The 18,860-nt window shown below is 44.7% G+C and overlaps 1 protein-coding gene across 1 annotated transcript in view; it reads right to left on the reverse strand.

The window, feature by feature from the left end:
* Window positions 1–16,493, reverse strand: part of URAD (ureidoimidazoline (2-oxo-4-hydroxy-4-carboxy-5-) decarboxylase) — a 97,511-nt gene extending 81,018 nt beyond the window's left edge. Inside the window, exon 1 of the mRNA XM_078655993.1 lies at window positions 16,279–16,493. Coding sequence (XP_078512119.1) covers window positions 16,279–16,453 — 175 coding nt within the window. The 5' untranslated portion in view covers window positions 16,454–16,493. The remainder of the gene's footprint in view (window positions 1–16,278) is intronic.
* Window positions 16,494–18,860: the final 2,367 nt, after the last annotated feature.

Raw genomic sequence — 18,860 nt, forward strand, 5'->3', positions numbered from 1 at the left:
GCACAGCCCACGAGGTCATGTGGCAATCCAGAGGCAAGGGCCTCAATGGAATTCCTGCGAGAGGGGAATCCGGATTGGAGAGATGCGTCGGCAGCAGCTCCACAACAGGCACCGGGAAGCACGGAGGTCACAGATGAAGACTGGTCACCCAGAGACCATCTGAGTAAGGCATAGAACCTGAGTCCTGATGGATAGAACACCCAGACAGAGACACCACACTCTGCGGCTACATGAGCATCTTGGCTATGGTCCAGTTGGCAGTTCCTCAGCGACGTCTTCGCACAGCATACACGAAGCCCGCACAGTCCACACGATCCCATGGCAGCGTAGCAGGAAGGCCCTCCAGGAAACTCCTGTGACAGGGGAGTCCAGGCAGGAGAGGCAAGTCTGTAGCTGCTCGGCTACTGGGAACTAGAAAGATCATCAAGTACCTCGCCTCCAAGGAAGGGCCTCATCCACCAAGGTCATCCTTAAAAGCTGTACCACCAGAATCTGAGCGACTGCAAGATCTCCAAAGTGGACTCCACCACCACTTCAGATGCACTGCTATTAGAACTATGTAAATAGACTTCCACACCGCAATACCAGGCCGGTCTGAACTACATCGTCAAGGTGGACTAAAGCATCCTGACATTGCAGTCCAGAGCTCCTGAGCTGCCTGGCAAATGGCGTGAAGAGACTTGTTTGGTGCTGTGTATTGCTTATTTGTTTTCCTTATAGGTTGGACTTTTGTTTGTTTCTTTTTCATTAATGTTTGGGAGGGATGTAGTGTCCTGCTGGACACATTCTAGTGTTCTGCCTGTTTGTACCCCACAATTTAAACCCACCCATCACAGGCGTCACCCGTCAGGTGACCCTGCAAATAAAAGGGGCTGGGCGCACGTGCCCTGGGCCAGTTCCAGTACTACACTACAGTGTCTGTGTACCCTCATTGCTAGGCTGTGGGTCTGGGGCCCAAGATTCCACAAGGAGCATTTCAGGACATTTTCTTCAAGGCCCATGCTTTCATTCAAAGTTTTAAGTGGATGTTATGGTTGACAGTGCCTGTGCCAAGTCCGATAGCACCAGGAGAAAGTTTGTCATCTGAAAGCTTTCGGGTGGCTGGTCTATAAGTAAAAATCATATAATATTGTACGCAGAAGCACATTTAGGTTCCTATAGCATTAACTCATTCTATTATCTGTCCTTGTCATTATCAGAAGCAGTATCTCGCCTGTTGATCTGCTTAGTTTAACAATCCCACAAAGCTTTTCAGTATGACCGACCCCGTTTAACAGATAATTGCCTTTACATCAACGATTAGTGATAAATCTGATATAATTTCTGAAAGGGATTACTTTTTCATACGTGTACGCTTATAATAACGATTTAAGCACTGCCATTTTGCACTAAGGTTTCTTTGGTTTAACCCCTGAACTTGCAATTCTCAAGCTTAGACTTAAAGACCGGTCTTAGAGTGCCACCTAGCGTCCACATTAACAAACAGTGTTTTGATAGTTTGTTCTCCATATTTAAGACGAATTGTACGTCATAGAATGATTCACGTACCTGTTCCTATCGCAAATATATTCATTTTTTGCTGCTAGAAAATGCAGAATAGCACACCCGTAAAATGCGCAAATTCAAATAGTTCCTTTCTGAAGGTTAGCAACACCAAAGTCGGGTATGCAAGCAGTCCTTGTGATAGTGGAGGGTCCCACATTGGACAAGAAGATTCAAGGGAACAAAAGAGAGAAGGAAAAGCGAAAATAAAAGAGAAGGAAGGAGGGGAAAAGAGAGAGAGGAATAGGGTGCACGGGAAAGATGAAGGATACGAAGAGAGAGGAGGATGGAGATAGAGAATGCCAGTCATAAGGAAGAGAGAGACAGAAAGGAAGACAGAGCTGTGTTTAGAAATACGTTGCTACAACGTTCCAGTAAACAATAATCCAAAATGCAAACCTTTTTAAAAAAAAAAAAAACAGAATTGTGCAAGTGAGACCTGTATGTCATAGTAACCTGTATTTATATAGCGCTTACTACCCATGAACATTTATACTTCCGAAATGAAAACTTAAAATGAAAAGACTCAAAGGAAAGTCACAAAAACTAGCTTGTTGGTTCCTTAACACCTTCACTGCGGCGGCTATTCCGCCGCAGTGCTAAGGGTGTGGGGCGGCCGTGCGGCGGCCGCATGCAGGTGACGGAACCGCTCCGTCACCAGCGTCGGTTGAGCTGTGCTCGTGACGGAGCGGTTCCGTCACGGCCCGCCCCGCTCAATAGAACCCTCAGTGCAGGCGCGGAATTCGCGCCGCGCATGAGCGTTCTATCGAGCTGGGCGGGCCATGACGGAACCGCTCCGTCATCAGCACAGCGCGACCGCGGCTGATGACGGAGCGGTTCCGTCATCAGCACCGAAGGGGTTAAAGCTTTATGATGCTGAAACATCTGTAGGGGTGGTTTGTTTAGGACTCTTGTAGTCTTAGTACGTGCACCTCAAAGAATCATGCACAAAGATGTGTCTAAGATCTCCCCATTCAGATCTATGTTACGTTATGTTATGTTACTATAGTTTTATATAGCGCAAATCACCACTGGTCTCTAAGCACTTTTCAAAGAAAGAAACACACTGCCACAGAAAGGACCACCCACGACCACAGAACAGTTTAAAGTATAGATGTAGTCTTTTTAAACAGGTCGGTCTTTAACGCTTTTCTGAAAGACAATAGCACTGACTCCCCTTGCAAGGTTGCTGGTAACTCATTCCAGATTTGCGGAAGGAGGACCGACAGAGCTCTGCCACCCTTAGATTTAAGATTAAATCTCGATGGAGTTAGTTTGCATGCTTTGGAGGAGCGCAAGGCTCTGCCCGGAATGTACTTTGTCAAACGATCTTTAATGTATTTGGGGGCTTCTCCATGGATAGCTTTATGGGCAATGCAGAGGCACTTAAACTGCACTCGATGTTCAATGGGCAGCCAGTGCATCTTCCGTAGAAGGGGCGTCACTCGAGTTCTCCTCGGTAGGGAGAAGATCAACCTGGCCACATCATTCTGCACTACCTGTAGTTTCCTCAGGAGCTTCTGCGGAAGACCCAGGTAAAGAGCATTTCCATAGTCCAACCGCAAGATCACTGTGGCGGACACAATGGATTGCAGCGTTGAAACCGACAGAATGGGTACCAGTTTCCGGAGTTGCCTAAGTAGGCCTATACAAGAGCCTATCACCGCGGAAACTTGGGGGGCCATGGAAAGATCTGCATCAATTTTTAGTCCGAGGCTTTTCACTACTGTTCCCGGAGTTGGCACCTCCCCTAATTCGGGGGGCCAAAGAGTTCACCCCAGGGGCTGACTTGTGTAGTGATAACAAGCACCTCAGTTTTGTCTGCGTTAACCTTCAGGAGATTGTTTGCCATCCAGTTAACCGTGAATCTAAGAAGATTCTTTACTGAGTCTTGCGCCTGGCAGGTGTTATCAAGTTGGACTAGCAATTGAGTGTCGTCCGCAAAGTTAAAAACTTGACAGTGTTTTTATGCGTAAGTTCCTCCACTAAAGGTTGTGAATAAATATTAAATAGCAGAGGGGACAGTGCAGACCCCTGAGGTACACCACAAGTCACAGAACTAGCAGCGGAGAGTTGATCTCCCATTTGCACTCTCTGACTCCGGCCAGTTAAGAAGGAATTGAGCCATTTGAATGCTTGCCCCGTAATTCCCAGATTCAATACGCGGTTCAGCAGGATAGCATGGCTGACAGTATCGATAGCTGCTGACAGATCCAAGAGAATCAGGGCACAAGGCTGTTTATTATCAGCCATGATTCTCAGATCGTCAACAACAGAGGCCATCACCAGCTCCGTGCTGTGCTGTGATCGAAACCCTGCCTGTCTGGGGTGGAGGAGTCCATGTTCCTCCAAGTAGCGGGCCAGAGTATTCAAGACCTGCTTTTCCAGGATCTTAGCTAGGAAAGGGAGTTGGGAAATGGGCCTATAGTTTTTTAAAGCCTTAGTGTCTGATCCTACTTTTTTCAAAAGGGGGATCACCCTGGCTTCCTTCAGCTTCACTGGCAGGTACCCTGAATCTAATGACTCATTTAGTAGATCCAGTAGCTGCTTTTCCAGGCCGGGCAAGGCCATTTTAAATATTCTCTATGACAGCAATAATAGATGAGGTTGCACCTCTGCAACTAAAAAGAGTTTCTTTGAAAGATTCTAAACCTTGGTACAACGGTACACTCAACGAGGACAGGCGCTCACTCAGAACCTCAGAACGGGCCTGGAGATCAATACCTTCCGCCAGCCACCTCAAGACTCTCAGGACAAAGAGAAACGCATTTTTCCGGAAGATCAAGCGTGCCAAAGCCGACTTTTTCAGCCTTCAACTTGACCAGGCAAAGAATCGGCCCAAAAAACTCTTTGATCTGATTAAAACCCAATCTAAGGTGGCACCTCTTCACCTACAAGATAGAGAAGGCTCGCAGCCAAACTGTGAAGAATTCTCCGCCTACTTCACCTTGAAGACCGACACCATCAAGAACGACCTCCTAAAGGATCTAACCCTATTCGCTAGACCGAAGACACTAACCTTGCCTGCTCCCAGAACAACGCCTTCCAACTCTCCTCAGAGTCCAAGCCTAAAAATAATGCGGATTGGTCAACATTCACCTCCTACTCCGAAGACGCCTTAGGCAAAATCCTCAGCGCATTGATCCCTGCGAAATACTTTTCTGACCGACTTCTGGCAAATGCAGTCAAAGACCTTACCCCACTGCTTCTTCCTCTCTGGTCCAAGATCATAAACAGCTCACTTCAACAAGGATGCATCCCAGACTCCCTCAAAGTAGGCCAGGTTGCACCCATTCTAAAGTAGCCCACAGCAGACCCCAAGGACCTTGACAATTATCGCCCTATCTCCAATATCCCTACCTTAGCCAAGTTGTTGGAAAAATGGGTGCATCTACAGCTAACGAAACATATTGATCAGTTTGACCTTCTCAACAAATACCAATCAGGTTGGTTTCCGTGCTGGCCATAGCACAGAATCAGCCATGACACACATCATTGACGATGCGCTGCAAATACTTGACCAAAACAGATCCTGCCTACTCATCCTACTTGACCTCTCCTCTGCCTTTGATACGGTCAAGCATGAGAACCTGCTAGACCTCCTGAAACACAGACTGGCCCTATCTGGGGCAGTGCTAAGCTGGTTCACTTCATTTCTCCAAAATCGGACACAACAATTCAAAGTCAATAACACCCTGTCTAAGCCCGTCCCAGTATCCCTGGGTGTACCGCAAGGATCCGCACTATCCCCAACACTGTTTAATCTCTTACTGGAACTCCTCACCGAAATTTTACAAACATCTAACGTGCAATATCACATGTACACAGATGACACACAACTATACCTCAAGATTCATTCCCTAGAGGACATCAAACTACTAAATACAGCTCTTAGGAATACCCAAACTTGGCTGGCAGGAAATCATCTGAAACTGAATGCCCTAAAGACTGAATTTCTACTAATTGCTCCACCAGCTCAAATCCCGAAAATGCAAGATTGGATCAAACATATTACGGCGTTCAATGTTCAACCTACCATTGTGGACTCAGCAAAGTCACTAGGAATAACGTTAGACAGTAATCTCAACATGCAAAAACATATCAGTACAGCTACAAAGGGAGCCAATTTCCAGATAAACACACTGAGGAAACTGAAACCCTTCCTACCACACAATGACTTCAAGCAGGCAGTACAAGCTCTGGTTATACCCAGAGTGGAATACGGATGTGTCTCTCTCTGTGGCTTACCCAAGGCTACTACTGCACCTCTGAGAGCCTCAATCAACGCCGCAGCAAGACTCATAACTGGATCTAAACGTAGCTCCCACATCTCTCCGGACCTTCAATCCCTGAACTGGCTACCCTTAGAGGCGAGAATCCAGCTGAAAATTGCGTGCATGATGCACAGAGCGATGCATCTTAAGACTCCCAGTTACCTGGCATAGAAACTGACAATCTCAGGTGTTTCCAGAACTTATAGAAATGCGGAAAAACTACTACTGAAACCACAAAAATTCCATAAGAAAAAAACTTATAACAGATCCTTCTCTGGGATGGCACCCAGAATTTGGAACGCCTCACCACCAGAAACCAGACTTAACCCGTCCACTACCTCTTTTAAAAAGGAAGTTAAAGCCATCCTCATGGCCAAATACACTTGAGTAGGACTTGCTGAAACCCTGATACAAGACGCACTCACGCTCCCATCCACAAGACATCTCTTGATGTTCAACCTAGCTATGTTGCTATGACTACATGTTTTATTCACTTGTGTTGATCTGCGCTTATTTGATGTATAATTAAGACTTATTGTTTGTATAGCGCTCTGATATCCGCTAGGATCTTGTTCGTGCTTTATAAAACTCTCAATTTAAATAAATAAATAAATAAATTCTCAGCCAGCAAGGGTCCATTCTGGAGCCTGATTTTATCTGATGAGCTATTGCCGCCAAACTCCCTTCATCAAGGAGTGGAATACTGTTCAAATTCCATGCCAGGTCCTGGGGGTTAGATGGCTCTAACACTCTGAGGTCAGCCGGGGTTCTGGTAATGTCCATGATGATATCCTGGACTTTCTGAAGAGAATACTTCTAGAAGGTGTTACAGTCCGGACGATCGTTTATTAGACTTTTACCCCCCATCTGCGTGATTTCCTTCAGAATGGCGAGAGTCTCCTTTTGCTTATTCCCGGCTTGGCGAATTCCTGTCCTCATAGAAAGCTGCCTTCCTTAATAGGATATCAGCCTTATATTTAGACAGGAGAGCTTTGTAGGTGTCAGACTCCGCCAGGATATAATTAAGTCTCCACCTTCTCTCTGCTTGGCACAGAGCTTGTTTTTTCTCTCTCAGAGAGTCATTAAACTAAGGGGCTCCTTTCCCTTTCGCTGTGGTCATCTCCATCCGTTCATGAGCTAGAGTGTCAATTACAGCCTGAAACCAGGACATTAATGCTGTATTTTGTTGGTCCAGATCCCCCTCACTCAAATTTGGAGATGGAGTGGAAAGAAGCGTCGAGACCAGAGCTTCAGCCTCCACCCTTTAGCCTAATAGAATTGACGAAGCTTTTTCTGTGAATATAACATTATGTCTTGGATTTGAATTACACCAGAAGCGCCAGGCATGATTCATAAATCTTTTTTTCCGAGAGTCATTGTGCTTTATGACAGATTAAAATCTGATTTATGTAATTCCGGGCGTAAGACATGCTTACTCACTGAACAAAAGATTTGTACTTGTGAGTATGTACGTTTTATTCTATGTAAGATTTGCAAGATCGCATTTGCAACCACAGCAACTTCTAAAGGACGCAGCCTATGATCTACATGGGTCTCATCAGGATTATATTCATCGTTGAATCAATATATACAATTTCACATATTGGCAATTTCTAACAAACCAGTAGCTTAATGTTCAGAGACCTATCTTACACATGGTGTAATTAAATCACCTTTCATTTTATTGCCTACCTCGTCGCATAAATGCAGTTCAGGATGGGTGGGGAGGGAGCCAGCATACCTCATACAATTCACTCACTTGTTTAACTCCTACAATCAACTAGATCTGTTGTGCTCCTCTTTAGCACAGCATAAATTGACAAGATTGATATAAGGACTGCATGTAATTCTCACCAGATCTGTTCATTGAAAAATAGCGGTTGTCTTTTTGGTTGTGAGAATACCACGTCAATATAGCTTCCTCGAGCTCATGAATGATCTGTTGCTCTGGAAAGATCTTGCAGACTGCTCTCAAAGTGCCTCTGGCATGAATACCACTCAAAGATGGCCGTCAAACAGGGCTGTTATCTTAGCTATGGGGGTGACCATTTGTGCCTAAAGCCTGCACAGACGTCCCCCAAGTTGCACCCTCAACTTTGGTATGCAAGCACAGGACCTTATTTACAAGATGTTGCCATTGGGCAGCCACACAGGCCTTCCTATTGTGCTGCCCTACAGCAAAAGAAAAGGCAGTAATACGCCATATCTATCAGATATGGCACATTCATGTCCTTTACACCTGTGCTGACGCACAATGGCTGTCATGCGCCAATGCAGGCACCGTTGCGCCATGGTGGAAGGGTGCCTGCGTAGCAGCATGATTGTTTTTGTGCAGAAAGGGGAACCTTCCTGCACAATAACAATCACAAGAGGCTTTTTTCTATTTCTGCAGCACACATAGAAAAAGGCAAAATGAGGAGAAATAAAGGTATTTCTCCTCGTTGCCTCTCCCTTATGCCTCCCCTGGGAAGGCGTACGTTTTTGGCACAGCCTCTGAGTTACAATTCCTTGTAAATCAGGGTTAGTGTCAAAAAGCCATGGACCCCCAGCAACACCCATTGCTAGCCCTTTTAATGCACAAAACTGCGTTAAAGGGACAGATATTTACAAGGCCTCATTAAACCATGCAAAGTGGCTTAGTGCTGCCTCGTATGTATGGAGCAAGCCCCTGCACCACCGGAGTGTCGCAAAAAGTGATCTCCAGTGGCGCAGACTCATTGTATATGAGGCAAACAATGTGCAGACACTTACTCACATGTCAAGGCACAGACACACACATTTTGGGCCAAAAGATGCTGCACACAGACCTTAACGTATGACACTGCAGGCAGAATATTGCACACACAACAGGCACAACAATGCATTGTGAACATGTAAAGAAATACCCTGGCCTCTGAGATATTATAGGATAATTCCTTCCATGTTTTCAAATGTCAACTTGGAATGTCAGCACATTAACTACATAACTTTAAGGTCCTTGAGGAGTACAGAGCCATCAGCTGTGGCTATGGGATTTCAAGTTAGTGTCTCCACGTCCCACACGCTTCCCTAGTTGCAAACCATCAAGTCCAAGATGAGAGATGCACAAATAAAATACCACTTTATTATGTTTGCATCAACATTTCTTCTCTGATACTGGTTGTTCTTCACCTGAGGAGCAGCCTCCATCAGCTACACTGCCTTATGTAGCTGATGGAGCCTGCATTTCTCATGTCCTAAGTCATGTCCATTTAGTAGTCTGTGAGGCCTCGACTGTGCTAAATTACAGCACCCGGTGCAAACACCTGTTGGCAATTATGGGCAGGCGGAGCTTACGCATGTATTTACAGGGCGAAAAGGCCTGATAAATGCTGAGATGTGATTTGTGGTATTGAAAGCACCTCATTGCATGTCATTCTGCATTGTGTGGGGGGACACACCGAAAAAGGTGCTATTTATTAGAACCTGTAAATTCCAAACCTTAGGGTATTGATAGTCAATGAGTGCAATAAATAGCAACTACACTTGTAATCGAGGCCTAAATGGTGTCTAGTATGTATCCAAAGCCAGACCAAATTCAGGCTCAGCAGAATCAGAGGGAGTGGAGAAAAGTAACATAAGAAAAAATGCAGTACAAAATTGCCACTGATTGGGATGTGAAAATGGTTGTTTGTAGTGTAAGTGCATTTTATCTCAAAGCAATATTATAGGTTTTATAATGTTTGATATTTGTGGATTAGCAATATTACAAACTGTAGTCTAAATAGAAATGAACCAGTGTTGAAATTAGTTTGACAATAAAGGATTTGTTTAACTTTATAAATACCAAGTGTTTATTTATTTGTTTATTATTCTATAACTTTGTTAAGTATCAAGCGTCCAAACATCTACAGGTCATGGCCTCTAGCAAACATTCCTTCCTCACTACCATTACGTTTTTGACCTAGTCAAAAGCTATTTTGAATAGTTCAGGACTTATTCAGGACTTATTAGTTTCGAACATCATAGGAAGTTGGGTTTTGGCCTCAAGGTTGGATTCAATGCACTCAACAGCTTTGGCCTTTCTACTCCTAGGATTCTTTCTCCATCTTTTTTACCTCCTGATGTTTCTGTGCCTACATTGTTCTGTGAATACGGATGTCAAATTAAATCAGAACATGTGTAAATGTTGAACCTGCGTGGTTATTGGTTCGCCAGATTTTTGATTCCCATTAAGCTCTGGTAATTTTGACAAAGGACACTTCTGTAGTACCCTTTCCTTCAAGTTGCAGCCTTTGTGTTTCATACACTACAGCCAGCAGCAGTCAGCATAGTAGCACAAGCTCAAGCTGGTTCTTCTTTTCCAGAGCATGGGTATTTCTTCCTGGTCAGTTGCTGTGTCATTCAAGTCAGGGAGCTGCAAGTCGGGGGACCGCACTCTGTGGTTTGGGTGCCTGCGTTCTGCAGGGTAGTAACGCCTCAACTCCAAGGGAGTTCTTGGCAATTTTGCAAAAATTGTTGGTCCTCTGGGGTTCTTAGAGACCACACAGCAGCAGGACGAGACAGTTCATCCTGATTGTCGAGTCTTGTCAGGCAGGGGTTCGCGCCAAAACTTCGTGGCAGGGTCTCAGTTCTCGTGTTCAGAAGCTTTTCTTTTTCCTCTTCTATATAGACTATTTACCTATTAAAGGTTGCATGTGGTTAGTTCATATCAGGCACCACAGCAACAGTGGGACAAGACTGATGGAATCCTCTGCGTACGCTATCCCTAAGTCTTGTTGCAAAATGAAGGTGGAATAGGTATGTGGGTCACCCAGCAGTCTCCTCGTTACTTCATTATGCACCCCCTGGAGAGACTTGGGGTTACAATAGCCCTATATGCCTGCACCATACATCAGGATGGGAAGGCATTTCCTCCTATACACCTCCAGAAGGGGGCTAGGGTTTTTTTACCAATGCGTCTGTCCAAGTTAAAAACATGCTCAAACAAGCCAGAAAATGTAGGGGAAACTGCAGAGGTACAGTTATTTGGGTTGAAAAAGATAGTGGCGGGATAGAAGAGGGAGGGATTTGCATTTATATAGCGCTCGGTACCCCTGATGAGGTATGCACTAGGGACTCGCTGGGTGATTCCGGCCTGACCTGGCAGACAGGAAATATTAAATACTTCGGCATATTATTCGGAACAGACCTATACAGCTCCCTACGCCACAACGAAAAGGCCCTACTAGGAAAGGTAAAAAAACTACTGGAGGCTTGGAGTCCGAAATTCATCACATGGTGGGGGCGAATAGAAACAATAAAAATGATGGTAACCCCGATGATCAATTATCTATCAAGCATGCTCCCCTTCCCTCTTACAGATGATTTCCATAGGAAAATCGATAACATGATCACCACATTTTTATGGCAGGACAAGAAAGCTAGGATTAGTATCAGGAAATTGAGACTAGCAAAAGCAAAGGGGGGGGCTGAACCTGGCGGACTTCAAGACATACCAACTGGCCTTCCTTGCAAAACAAGGAACACAATGGGTTACCCAGTCATCATACTACTCCTACTCCCCAGCATGGCTACATTTAGAAAAGGCCATACTAAACAACATGCACCCACTCACTCTACTCACTACAAACGCCTACCCAGACACTTCCAAGCAGATTTTTATAAACACTAAGATAGCACTTCAAAAGTTAGACAGGAAACTAGCAGTCACCACCAAAGGTTCCAAATATGAATTCCTATGGACAAACAACAATATCCGATATAAAGGAAAGAGCCTTAGGTTTGAGACATGGATAGAGAAGGGCATTTGCTTCCCCCACCAACTAGAAAAAGCGACAGGCCCCATTACGTTCATGGACCTAAAATCCAGTTACCAACCAGAAGACCTAGACCTATACAGATTCCTATAAGTCAAGACAGCCCTGTCAAAGACAAAACTAGCCAATGCCCTACCTTCGATCCTGCGATATGTGGCTAACATTAACAAACTAGGACACCAAGTGTCACACATATATAATCTACTGCACCCAAATAACACAAAACTCAACGACAAAACAAAAGAATTCTGGGAACAACAGTTAAACCCCAGACTAAGCACACAGGAGTGGGAAAAGCTCTGGTCCTCGGCAACACAAAACAAGATCACACCAGTCCTTGCGCAAACCAATTTCTGGCTACTCCACAAAACATACCAGACCCCAGACCGCTTACACACACTTGGCCTCAGAGAAGACTCACTATGCGGGAACTGCAACACATAGAAAGGGGACTTAGCACACCTCACTTTCCACTGCACAACACTCAAGGTTTTCTGGGATAAGGTGTTTGACTTTATTGACAATGTGTTCAATCGCAAAACAAAGAGAGACTTTGCCTCCCTCGTCACAGCCTTCATAAGATCAGACCTCATATCGGAGAAGGAGAAGGAACTAATGGATCTTTTATTGACAGCAGCTATCAAAACAGTACTAAACAATTGGAAAGACTCAATTAAAGCAAGCTTCCAGGGATGGCTGAACTGGGTCACGTTCCTCAGGGGAGCGGACAGCTTGGCAATGCAGTACTCCCCATGGAAGGCGTCCTCTAGGGGTTGTGGGAGATTTTGGATAGGTCGCTAGTCCTGAAAAACCCTCCGTGATCCCAAGTCTATTGGGGCCAATCAATGCTTGTCTCTCCAAGAATGGACCTTGCGCCTAGCAGTGCGTTTTGTGTGTCGCTCTTTCTCAGTGACCATGCCAGTGTACAGTACATCCCCCGCCCCCAATGGGGCTTTCCTTTACCTCTCTTTCTTCCCCCTGGCTACACTATCCTCTTCTTTCTTCTTTAATCTACTAAGAGCAAACCATTCCATGACAAGAAATGCTTATGGCTGTATGCAATGCACAAAATCACAATAAATTGTTATATATATATAAGTATTGAAGGATGACCAAAATTAATTATTTTTTAGGTCGAACTTTGGTGAGCTCCAATGTGGAGCTCCTAGAAGGGATGAGGAAGAGTCAATATGTGTGTCAGTATGTGTGATAAAATCGTTGAGTAAGTCCTTCTTTATGTTTTCGGTCTTCAGAGTGAAAAAGGAGGCAAACTCTTCACAGTTGGGTAGTGAGCTTGCGTTAGCTTGGGGGAGGTGAAATGCATCATTAGATTGTGTTTTGATTAGCTCGAAAAGTTTTTGGGGGCAATTCTTGGCCTGGTTTGATTGATGGCTGAAAAAGTCTGCTTTAGATCACCTGATCTTTCTGTAGTAGACGTTTCTCTTATTTCTTAGCATCTTGAGGTGGTTGGCGGATGGAGCCAATCGGCATCTACGTTCAATTAGTAATAAGGATCGTCTGTCCTCATTGAGACTTCCATCGTACAAGGGTTTGGGTCTTTTGTGGAGACTCTCTTTAGTTGAAGTGGGCGACCTTGTTTAATATCATGTTCATGGAATCAAAGTAGTGGTTGGTGAGGTCTTGAACATCCGATAGCCCTTCTGGGGAGAAGGATGTTGGAGCTGGAGGTTGTATGAATATTAGAAGCAATGTTTCTCAGATCTCTCTACCATACTTTAGATCTTGTGGGTTGAGCCGAATTCATTTTCACTTTTTTATTGATGAAGAAGGTGATGATATGATGGTCGCGCCAGCGACATGGACGAATCGTATCTAGCTGAATGGAATCTGCTTTAGAAATGACTAAGTCAAGGATGGCTCCTTTGTCATGTGTGGAGCTGTTGCAGATTTGGGTGAGGTCGAGGTCCGAGAGGAAGTTTAAGATTTCTTCATTATATTTAAAAAGATGTGCTGTGCAGCTGTAAATTTTCAGGCGCTCGATCACTCATAGAATTCTTAGCAGCAGCTGGTGTAGTACGATGAACTGTACATTGCAGAAACGTACAGAAGAAATTGGAATCAGCGTGACTTTAAGGTGATGCCACCATTGCAGCCGCACCTGGCGCTGAACTAGGGGGTTGACACTGCTTTTAGAAATAACTCATGGGTTTAAAAGCACCTGTTGCAGAGTTCCTTGTGTGTCCAGCAGTTTTCAGGAAACAACAAAACTGTCAAGATAACACTGGTGATTAATGTTCCTGCGGGAGAAAGATTGAATTTTGGCTAGTGGCAGTTTAGACTCATCCGGCCACATGCATCATTTTTGCCGTTTGCGATTTCTTAATTGCGAAAATTAAGGAATCGCAATTAAGAAATCGCAAAAGGCTATGCATTAAGAAATCGCAATTTTTTTGCGATTTCTTAATTTTTCTTAATTGCGATTCACAATTTGCGAATCACAATTAAGGAATCCCTCCCCATTGATTCCTATGGGCCTAGAGGCCCATAGGAATGAATGGGAAGCCATTCTCATTTTGCGATTCGCAATTAAGGAATCACACAATGAGAATGCTATTTCAAGGGTGCAGGGGGGGGGTCCAAAGGACCCCCCCTGCACCCCTGAAATTTAACTTTAAGAACATTTTTCACACACACATGCCCCAAGGGCATGTGTGTGTGTAAAATGAAACTTTGAAAAATGCACTTTTGTGCATTCTTCAAAGTTTTCGCAAATTACCATGAAGGTGAACTTCATGGTAATTTACCTCTCCCTATTTGCGAATTCGCAATTTCTTAAGTGTGATGCATTGCATTTAAGAAATCGCAAATTGGGATTTCTTAAATGCAATCGCAATTTAAGAAATCGCAACATAATTGCGATTCCTTAAATTGCGAAAAAATGAAAAAACATGATGCATCCCAAAAAAAGGAAATTGCATTCGCAAACGGCCGAATTTTGCGATTCGCACCGTTTGCGAATGCAATTTACCTTGATGCATGTGCCCACTCATATAGTAGTGCAGAGGGTTAATATGCCTGCTGAAAAGAACGTGTACTATGGAGATCACAGAACTGTGTTTTATGTAGATAACTCAGTGGGTTACTGTTTTTGTCCCAGAGATCCTTTTGTTACTTGCAGTTCATAATCTACAATCCTAATATAGCAAAGAGAATTATATGAACTGTCATCAAAGAGCTGCATGCAAACTAAAGCAAGCGTTGTTTTTCTGCCAGTCTTTCATTGTCTTTTCCTAAATTTGCTAAAAAAGGGTTAAAAGAAATTCATTCTTATTAGTAAAGCCAACCCCAACCACTGTGTTATGTTTTAAATCCTGAGTTTGTGCTACTCCAGACCAAAACCTCAACATAAAACACTCTGACTAGCAGTGTGGATGACATGTGACTCCTACACCTTTTAATCCTTATTATCTTATGGTACATCTCCTATAGACTGATTTACACATGTATGACTTGTTGCATCTTTCTGATGCGTGTGTGATGTAAAGCGCTCTGATACCCTAGAATGGTATGAGTAGTGCTTTAAAACCAATGAAGTGCGCGTGGGAGAGGAGCTATGGAAAGATGAGGTGGGTACACTGTTGGAGGGTGGCAGTGAGGGAATCCATGCAGAAGGTCATGGGGGGGGGGGGTTTGAGAGGGTGGCAGTGAGGGAATCCCTGCAGAAGGAGGTCATAGGGGAGGGTTGGCACCAAAAAAGATAGTCGCATAGTGTGTCAACTGATGGGAATAAGGAGTCAAACATGTTTATCTATGCTGGGGGTAACTGAGGAGGAGGATTTTTATAAAGGGTCAGAGGTGTGGAAGTGAAGAGATACAGGGGAAACACAATTGGGTCTACAAATTCTGTGGCTACAAAGGTAGAAGAATATCTTACAGTACGTTTGAGACATGGCCTGAAATCCAGGCAAACGAGTCTGACAGGAACACCACTTAATAACCAACAGCGCTCCTACCACGTAATTCAAGAAGCAACAACGCGTTTCGGTTACATGTCTTTTTACTTATGATGCCTTCACTTTTGTAAAATATTAATTCTTATCTTCTTCATAATTCATATGTTTTTTCCACCTTAATTATCTGCCCTACATATAGGATGGGTTCACATCCATATGATGAGCAAGGAGGCCTCAAAACATAGCAACTTCCTGTAACTTAGCCTTGGAGAACTGTACAACCCAACATTACGAAACAAACCTCAGTGTCACATCCTTGAGCATAATGGTAAAAACAGACACACTGTGCCAACTGGCCCAGGCATTACCCATGCAGCCTACTGCATTGTGTTCCCAAATCAGCACTGCAAAGATCCCAATATATTTCGGAAGACTTACACTTCTGTATTTATTAACTAGATTTTTGCATTTTAACTTTTACTTCTATGCCATTCTTTGTACAGCACGCGGCCAAACTATGCCAAGTGGTCCTGATTCGGGATATCACAGCCCTAAATAAATCAGTGGAAATGCATTTAATATAACTGGGATCATTTCCAACAAGACTTTAAGATCGATCCGTCCAACCTTTTCAAAAGGTATATCAATATGTAGTTTCGTAGAGAACAAGGTGGTGAAAAACATTAGCACCTAGTAGTGAATGTTATCGAATATGCTGAGTACATACGTGCCATTTACTTGGCTGCATATAAACAAGGCAAGCGAACTTACCGGATGTAGACAGCGAGTCAACGAACTCAAATACACTGCTTTCCAAGTCAAGAAAATTAGCAAACGGTCGTTTGGACCACACGGCAGCCGTAATAAGAGGGCATTTCTCTACAATGTTGCCGAAAACGTCCATAAATTCCTCGTACGTCATGGAGTTGGCTGTTGCTATGTCCATGGCTCTGAGTTTACAAGGGAAATGACGTGCAGTCCCTGGGGCGATTTTACACGCGCTTGTTTAAACTTGCAGCTGAACTTTGGATTGCGGGCTTGTTTTGGTGAAATCCTTATTCAGCAGGTTTTTGAATCAACATAAAACGAAGGACAGATCCGTAAGTACAGTTTGTGCTGGCCTCACACCACTCTATCACTGAGAAGCGTGGAATAAATTAAAAATATTTCGCATCGAGTTTGAATTCTGCAAGATTAAGTCTCAAGATACAAAATGAACTTTTTAAATGTAGCTGTAAATGATTCAAATCATCGTATATTCAGCTGCGGGGGAGTGTTCCCAAACTTGAACTGACTGAAACTAGATGCCACAGATTAGAGCCATAAGGGGATTGGGGATGTTCAGTTGGGGTACAAAGAAAAAGCAGTTGGTAGTCCAACTCATGTCATGATCTTAACGGTAAAATGATATACTAAGGCACCTTGAATATTGGTGACGCCGCCCGACCTCCGGGATGTGGGCTGAATGGCTGTGTAAACTTCATATGGGCGTAGATGTGAGGGTGCCGATAACGTACAATTCGGTCCAATACAGAATACTGTGATGAGCGTTTGGTTTCTGCAATAAAAACCGTTTAAAAAAAAAAAAACGTATATTCAGCTGCGCAATACGTTATGTTTAAAAAAAATGCAGAAACAAGGAACATTTTACTTTTCTGTGCATGCATTTTTAGTTCTTGCCTAAAATAGTCTCTGGTAAGCCCTTTTGCTACATTGCAGTGGGCTTGGAGGCCTCCCATTGCATGTCATTGGTAGGCTGCACTGTCACTCTCATTTGATTCTTATTCCTCAGCTTTGGTAGGCTTTCATCCTCTTTTTGTGTTTGTCCCTCCCCTGGAGCATGGGCATTCTTTTCAGTGCTCTCTTTTTCAGGTACTAGTTTTTTCTTTCTGTTTAACTTTCTGTTTAACTTTCGCCTACGCGCTCCAGCGCTGTTGTCTGACTATTTTCGCGCTCACTTATTTTAAAACTTCCTTGCGCTGCTGGTCATCGCCTAGAGCTTCTAGAGCTCGTTTTTAATTGTCTCACTTGTCTTGTGTCGGCTCCGTAGGCCGGGGAACTATTTACAGGCTTACCTGCACTCAGCAACTGCTTCAACCCGTTCTTGGCGGGATAGAGTAAGTTTAGCGGGTCCGTCCGCCATCTTGGGTAGGGGTGAGGTCTCTGAGCACTCCGGGCGCCATATTGATTAGGTCGAGGGACGCTGGAGGCGGACTTCCGCACCCGGTGGGCTTATTAAGCCACCTGGTGCAGTCTTTGGCCAGAACTTTCGCCTACGCGCTCCAGCGCTGTTGTCTGACTATTTTCGCGCTCACTTATTTTAAAACTTCCTTGCGCTGCTGGTCATCGCCTAGAGCTTCTAGAGCTCGTTTTTAATTGTCTCACTTGTCTTGTGTAGGCTCCGTAGGCCGGGGAACTATTTACAGGCTTACCTGCACTCAGCAACTGCTTCAACCCGTTCTTGGCGGGATAGAGTAAGTTTAGCGGGTCCGTCCGCCATCTTGGGTAGGGGTGAGGTCTCTGAGCACTCCGGGCGCCATATTGATTAGGTCGAGGGACGCTGGAGGCGGACTTCCGCTCGGTCCAATACCATAAAGGCATGAGGGACCAAGCGCGCAGCGGTTACGCGCAGCGGGCGCGCCGTAGGGGCGCCGGAGGTGCGCCAGAGGTAAGCCCGTTTGCGCCCGTTCGCGCTTCGGAAGCGCTACGGGCTGTATCCTCTGATCCCCCACTGTCCCATCGTTTGGTGCACTCTCGGGCTGCTTTATTGGACTTAGGACCTGCTCTGGTGCCCCCCACTCGGAGGGCTAATGCTCTCGGCCCATTACGATCTCTGTCTTGCGGACTCCTTAATGTCAGGTCGCTCTGCAAGCATTATACCGAGATTGCCTTCCTGATCGATTCCTCAGGACTGGACATCCTGTTCTTAACGGAAACGTGGACTCGGGAGGACTGTCTGGTCGAATTAGGACTGGCCTGCCCCCTAGGCTTTAAAATTATTCACACCCCACGCCCAAAGAACAGAGGTGGTGGAATCGGTATCATCTATAGAGAGTCGCTGGGCCTCTTCCAGCTTAAAATTAGTGAGGTTTCGGGCTTCGAGCTGATGGGATTTTCCATCAAAGACCGGGAAAGAACACAGTTCGCGGGGGTGCTATGTTATCGCCCGCCGGGCTCTGCCCCCTTTCTATCAGACTTTCTTGATCTAGTATATGATCTCTCGAACTCTCACGCTAAGCTGCTGGTTCTGGGGGATTTTAATCTTTGGCAGGGTGGACCTCTGGATGGGGCGTTTTCGACACTTTGTCAAACTCTTGGCAACATTCAGTTGCAGCAACTGGTTGATGCTGCGA

This window comes from Lissotriton helveticus, chromosome 8 (genome assembly GCF_964261635.1).
Source record: "Lissotriton helveticus chromosome 8, aLisHel1.1, whole genome shotgun sequence".
Taxonomy (NCBI): Eukaryota; Metazoa; Chordata; class Amphibia; order Caudata; family Salamandridae; genus Lissotriton; species Lissotriton helveticus.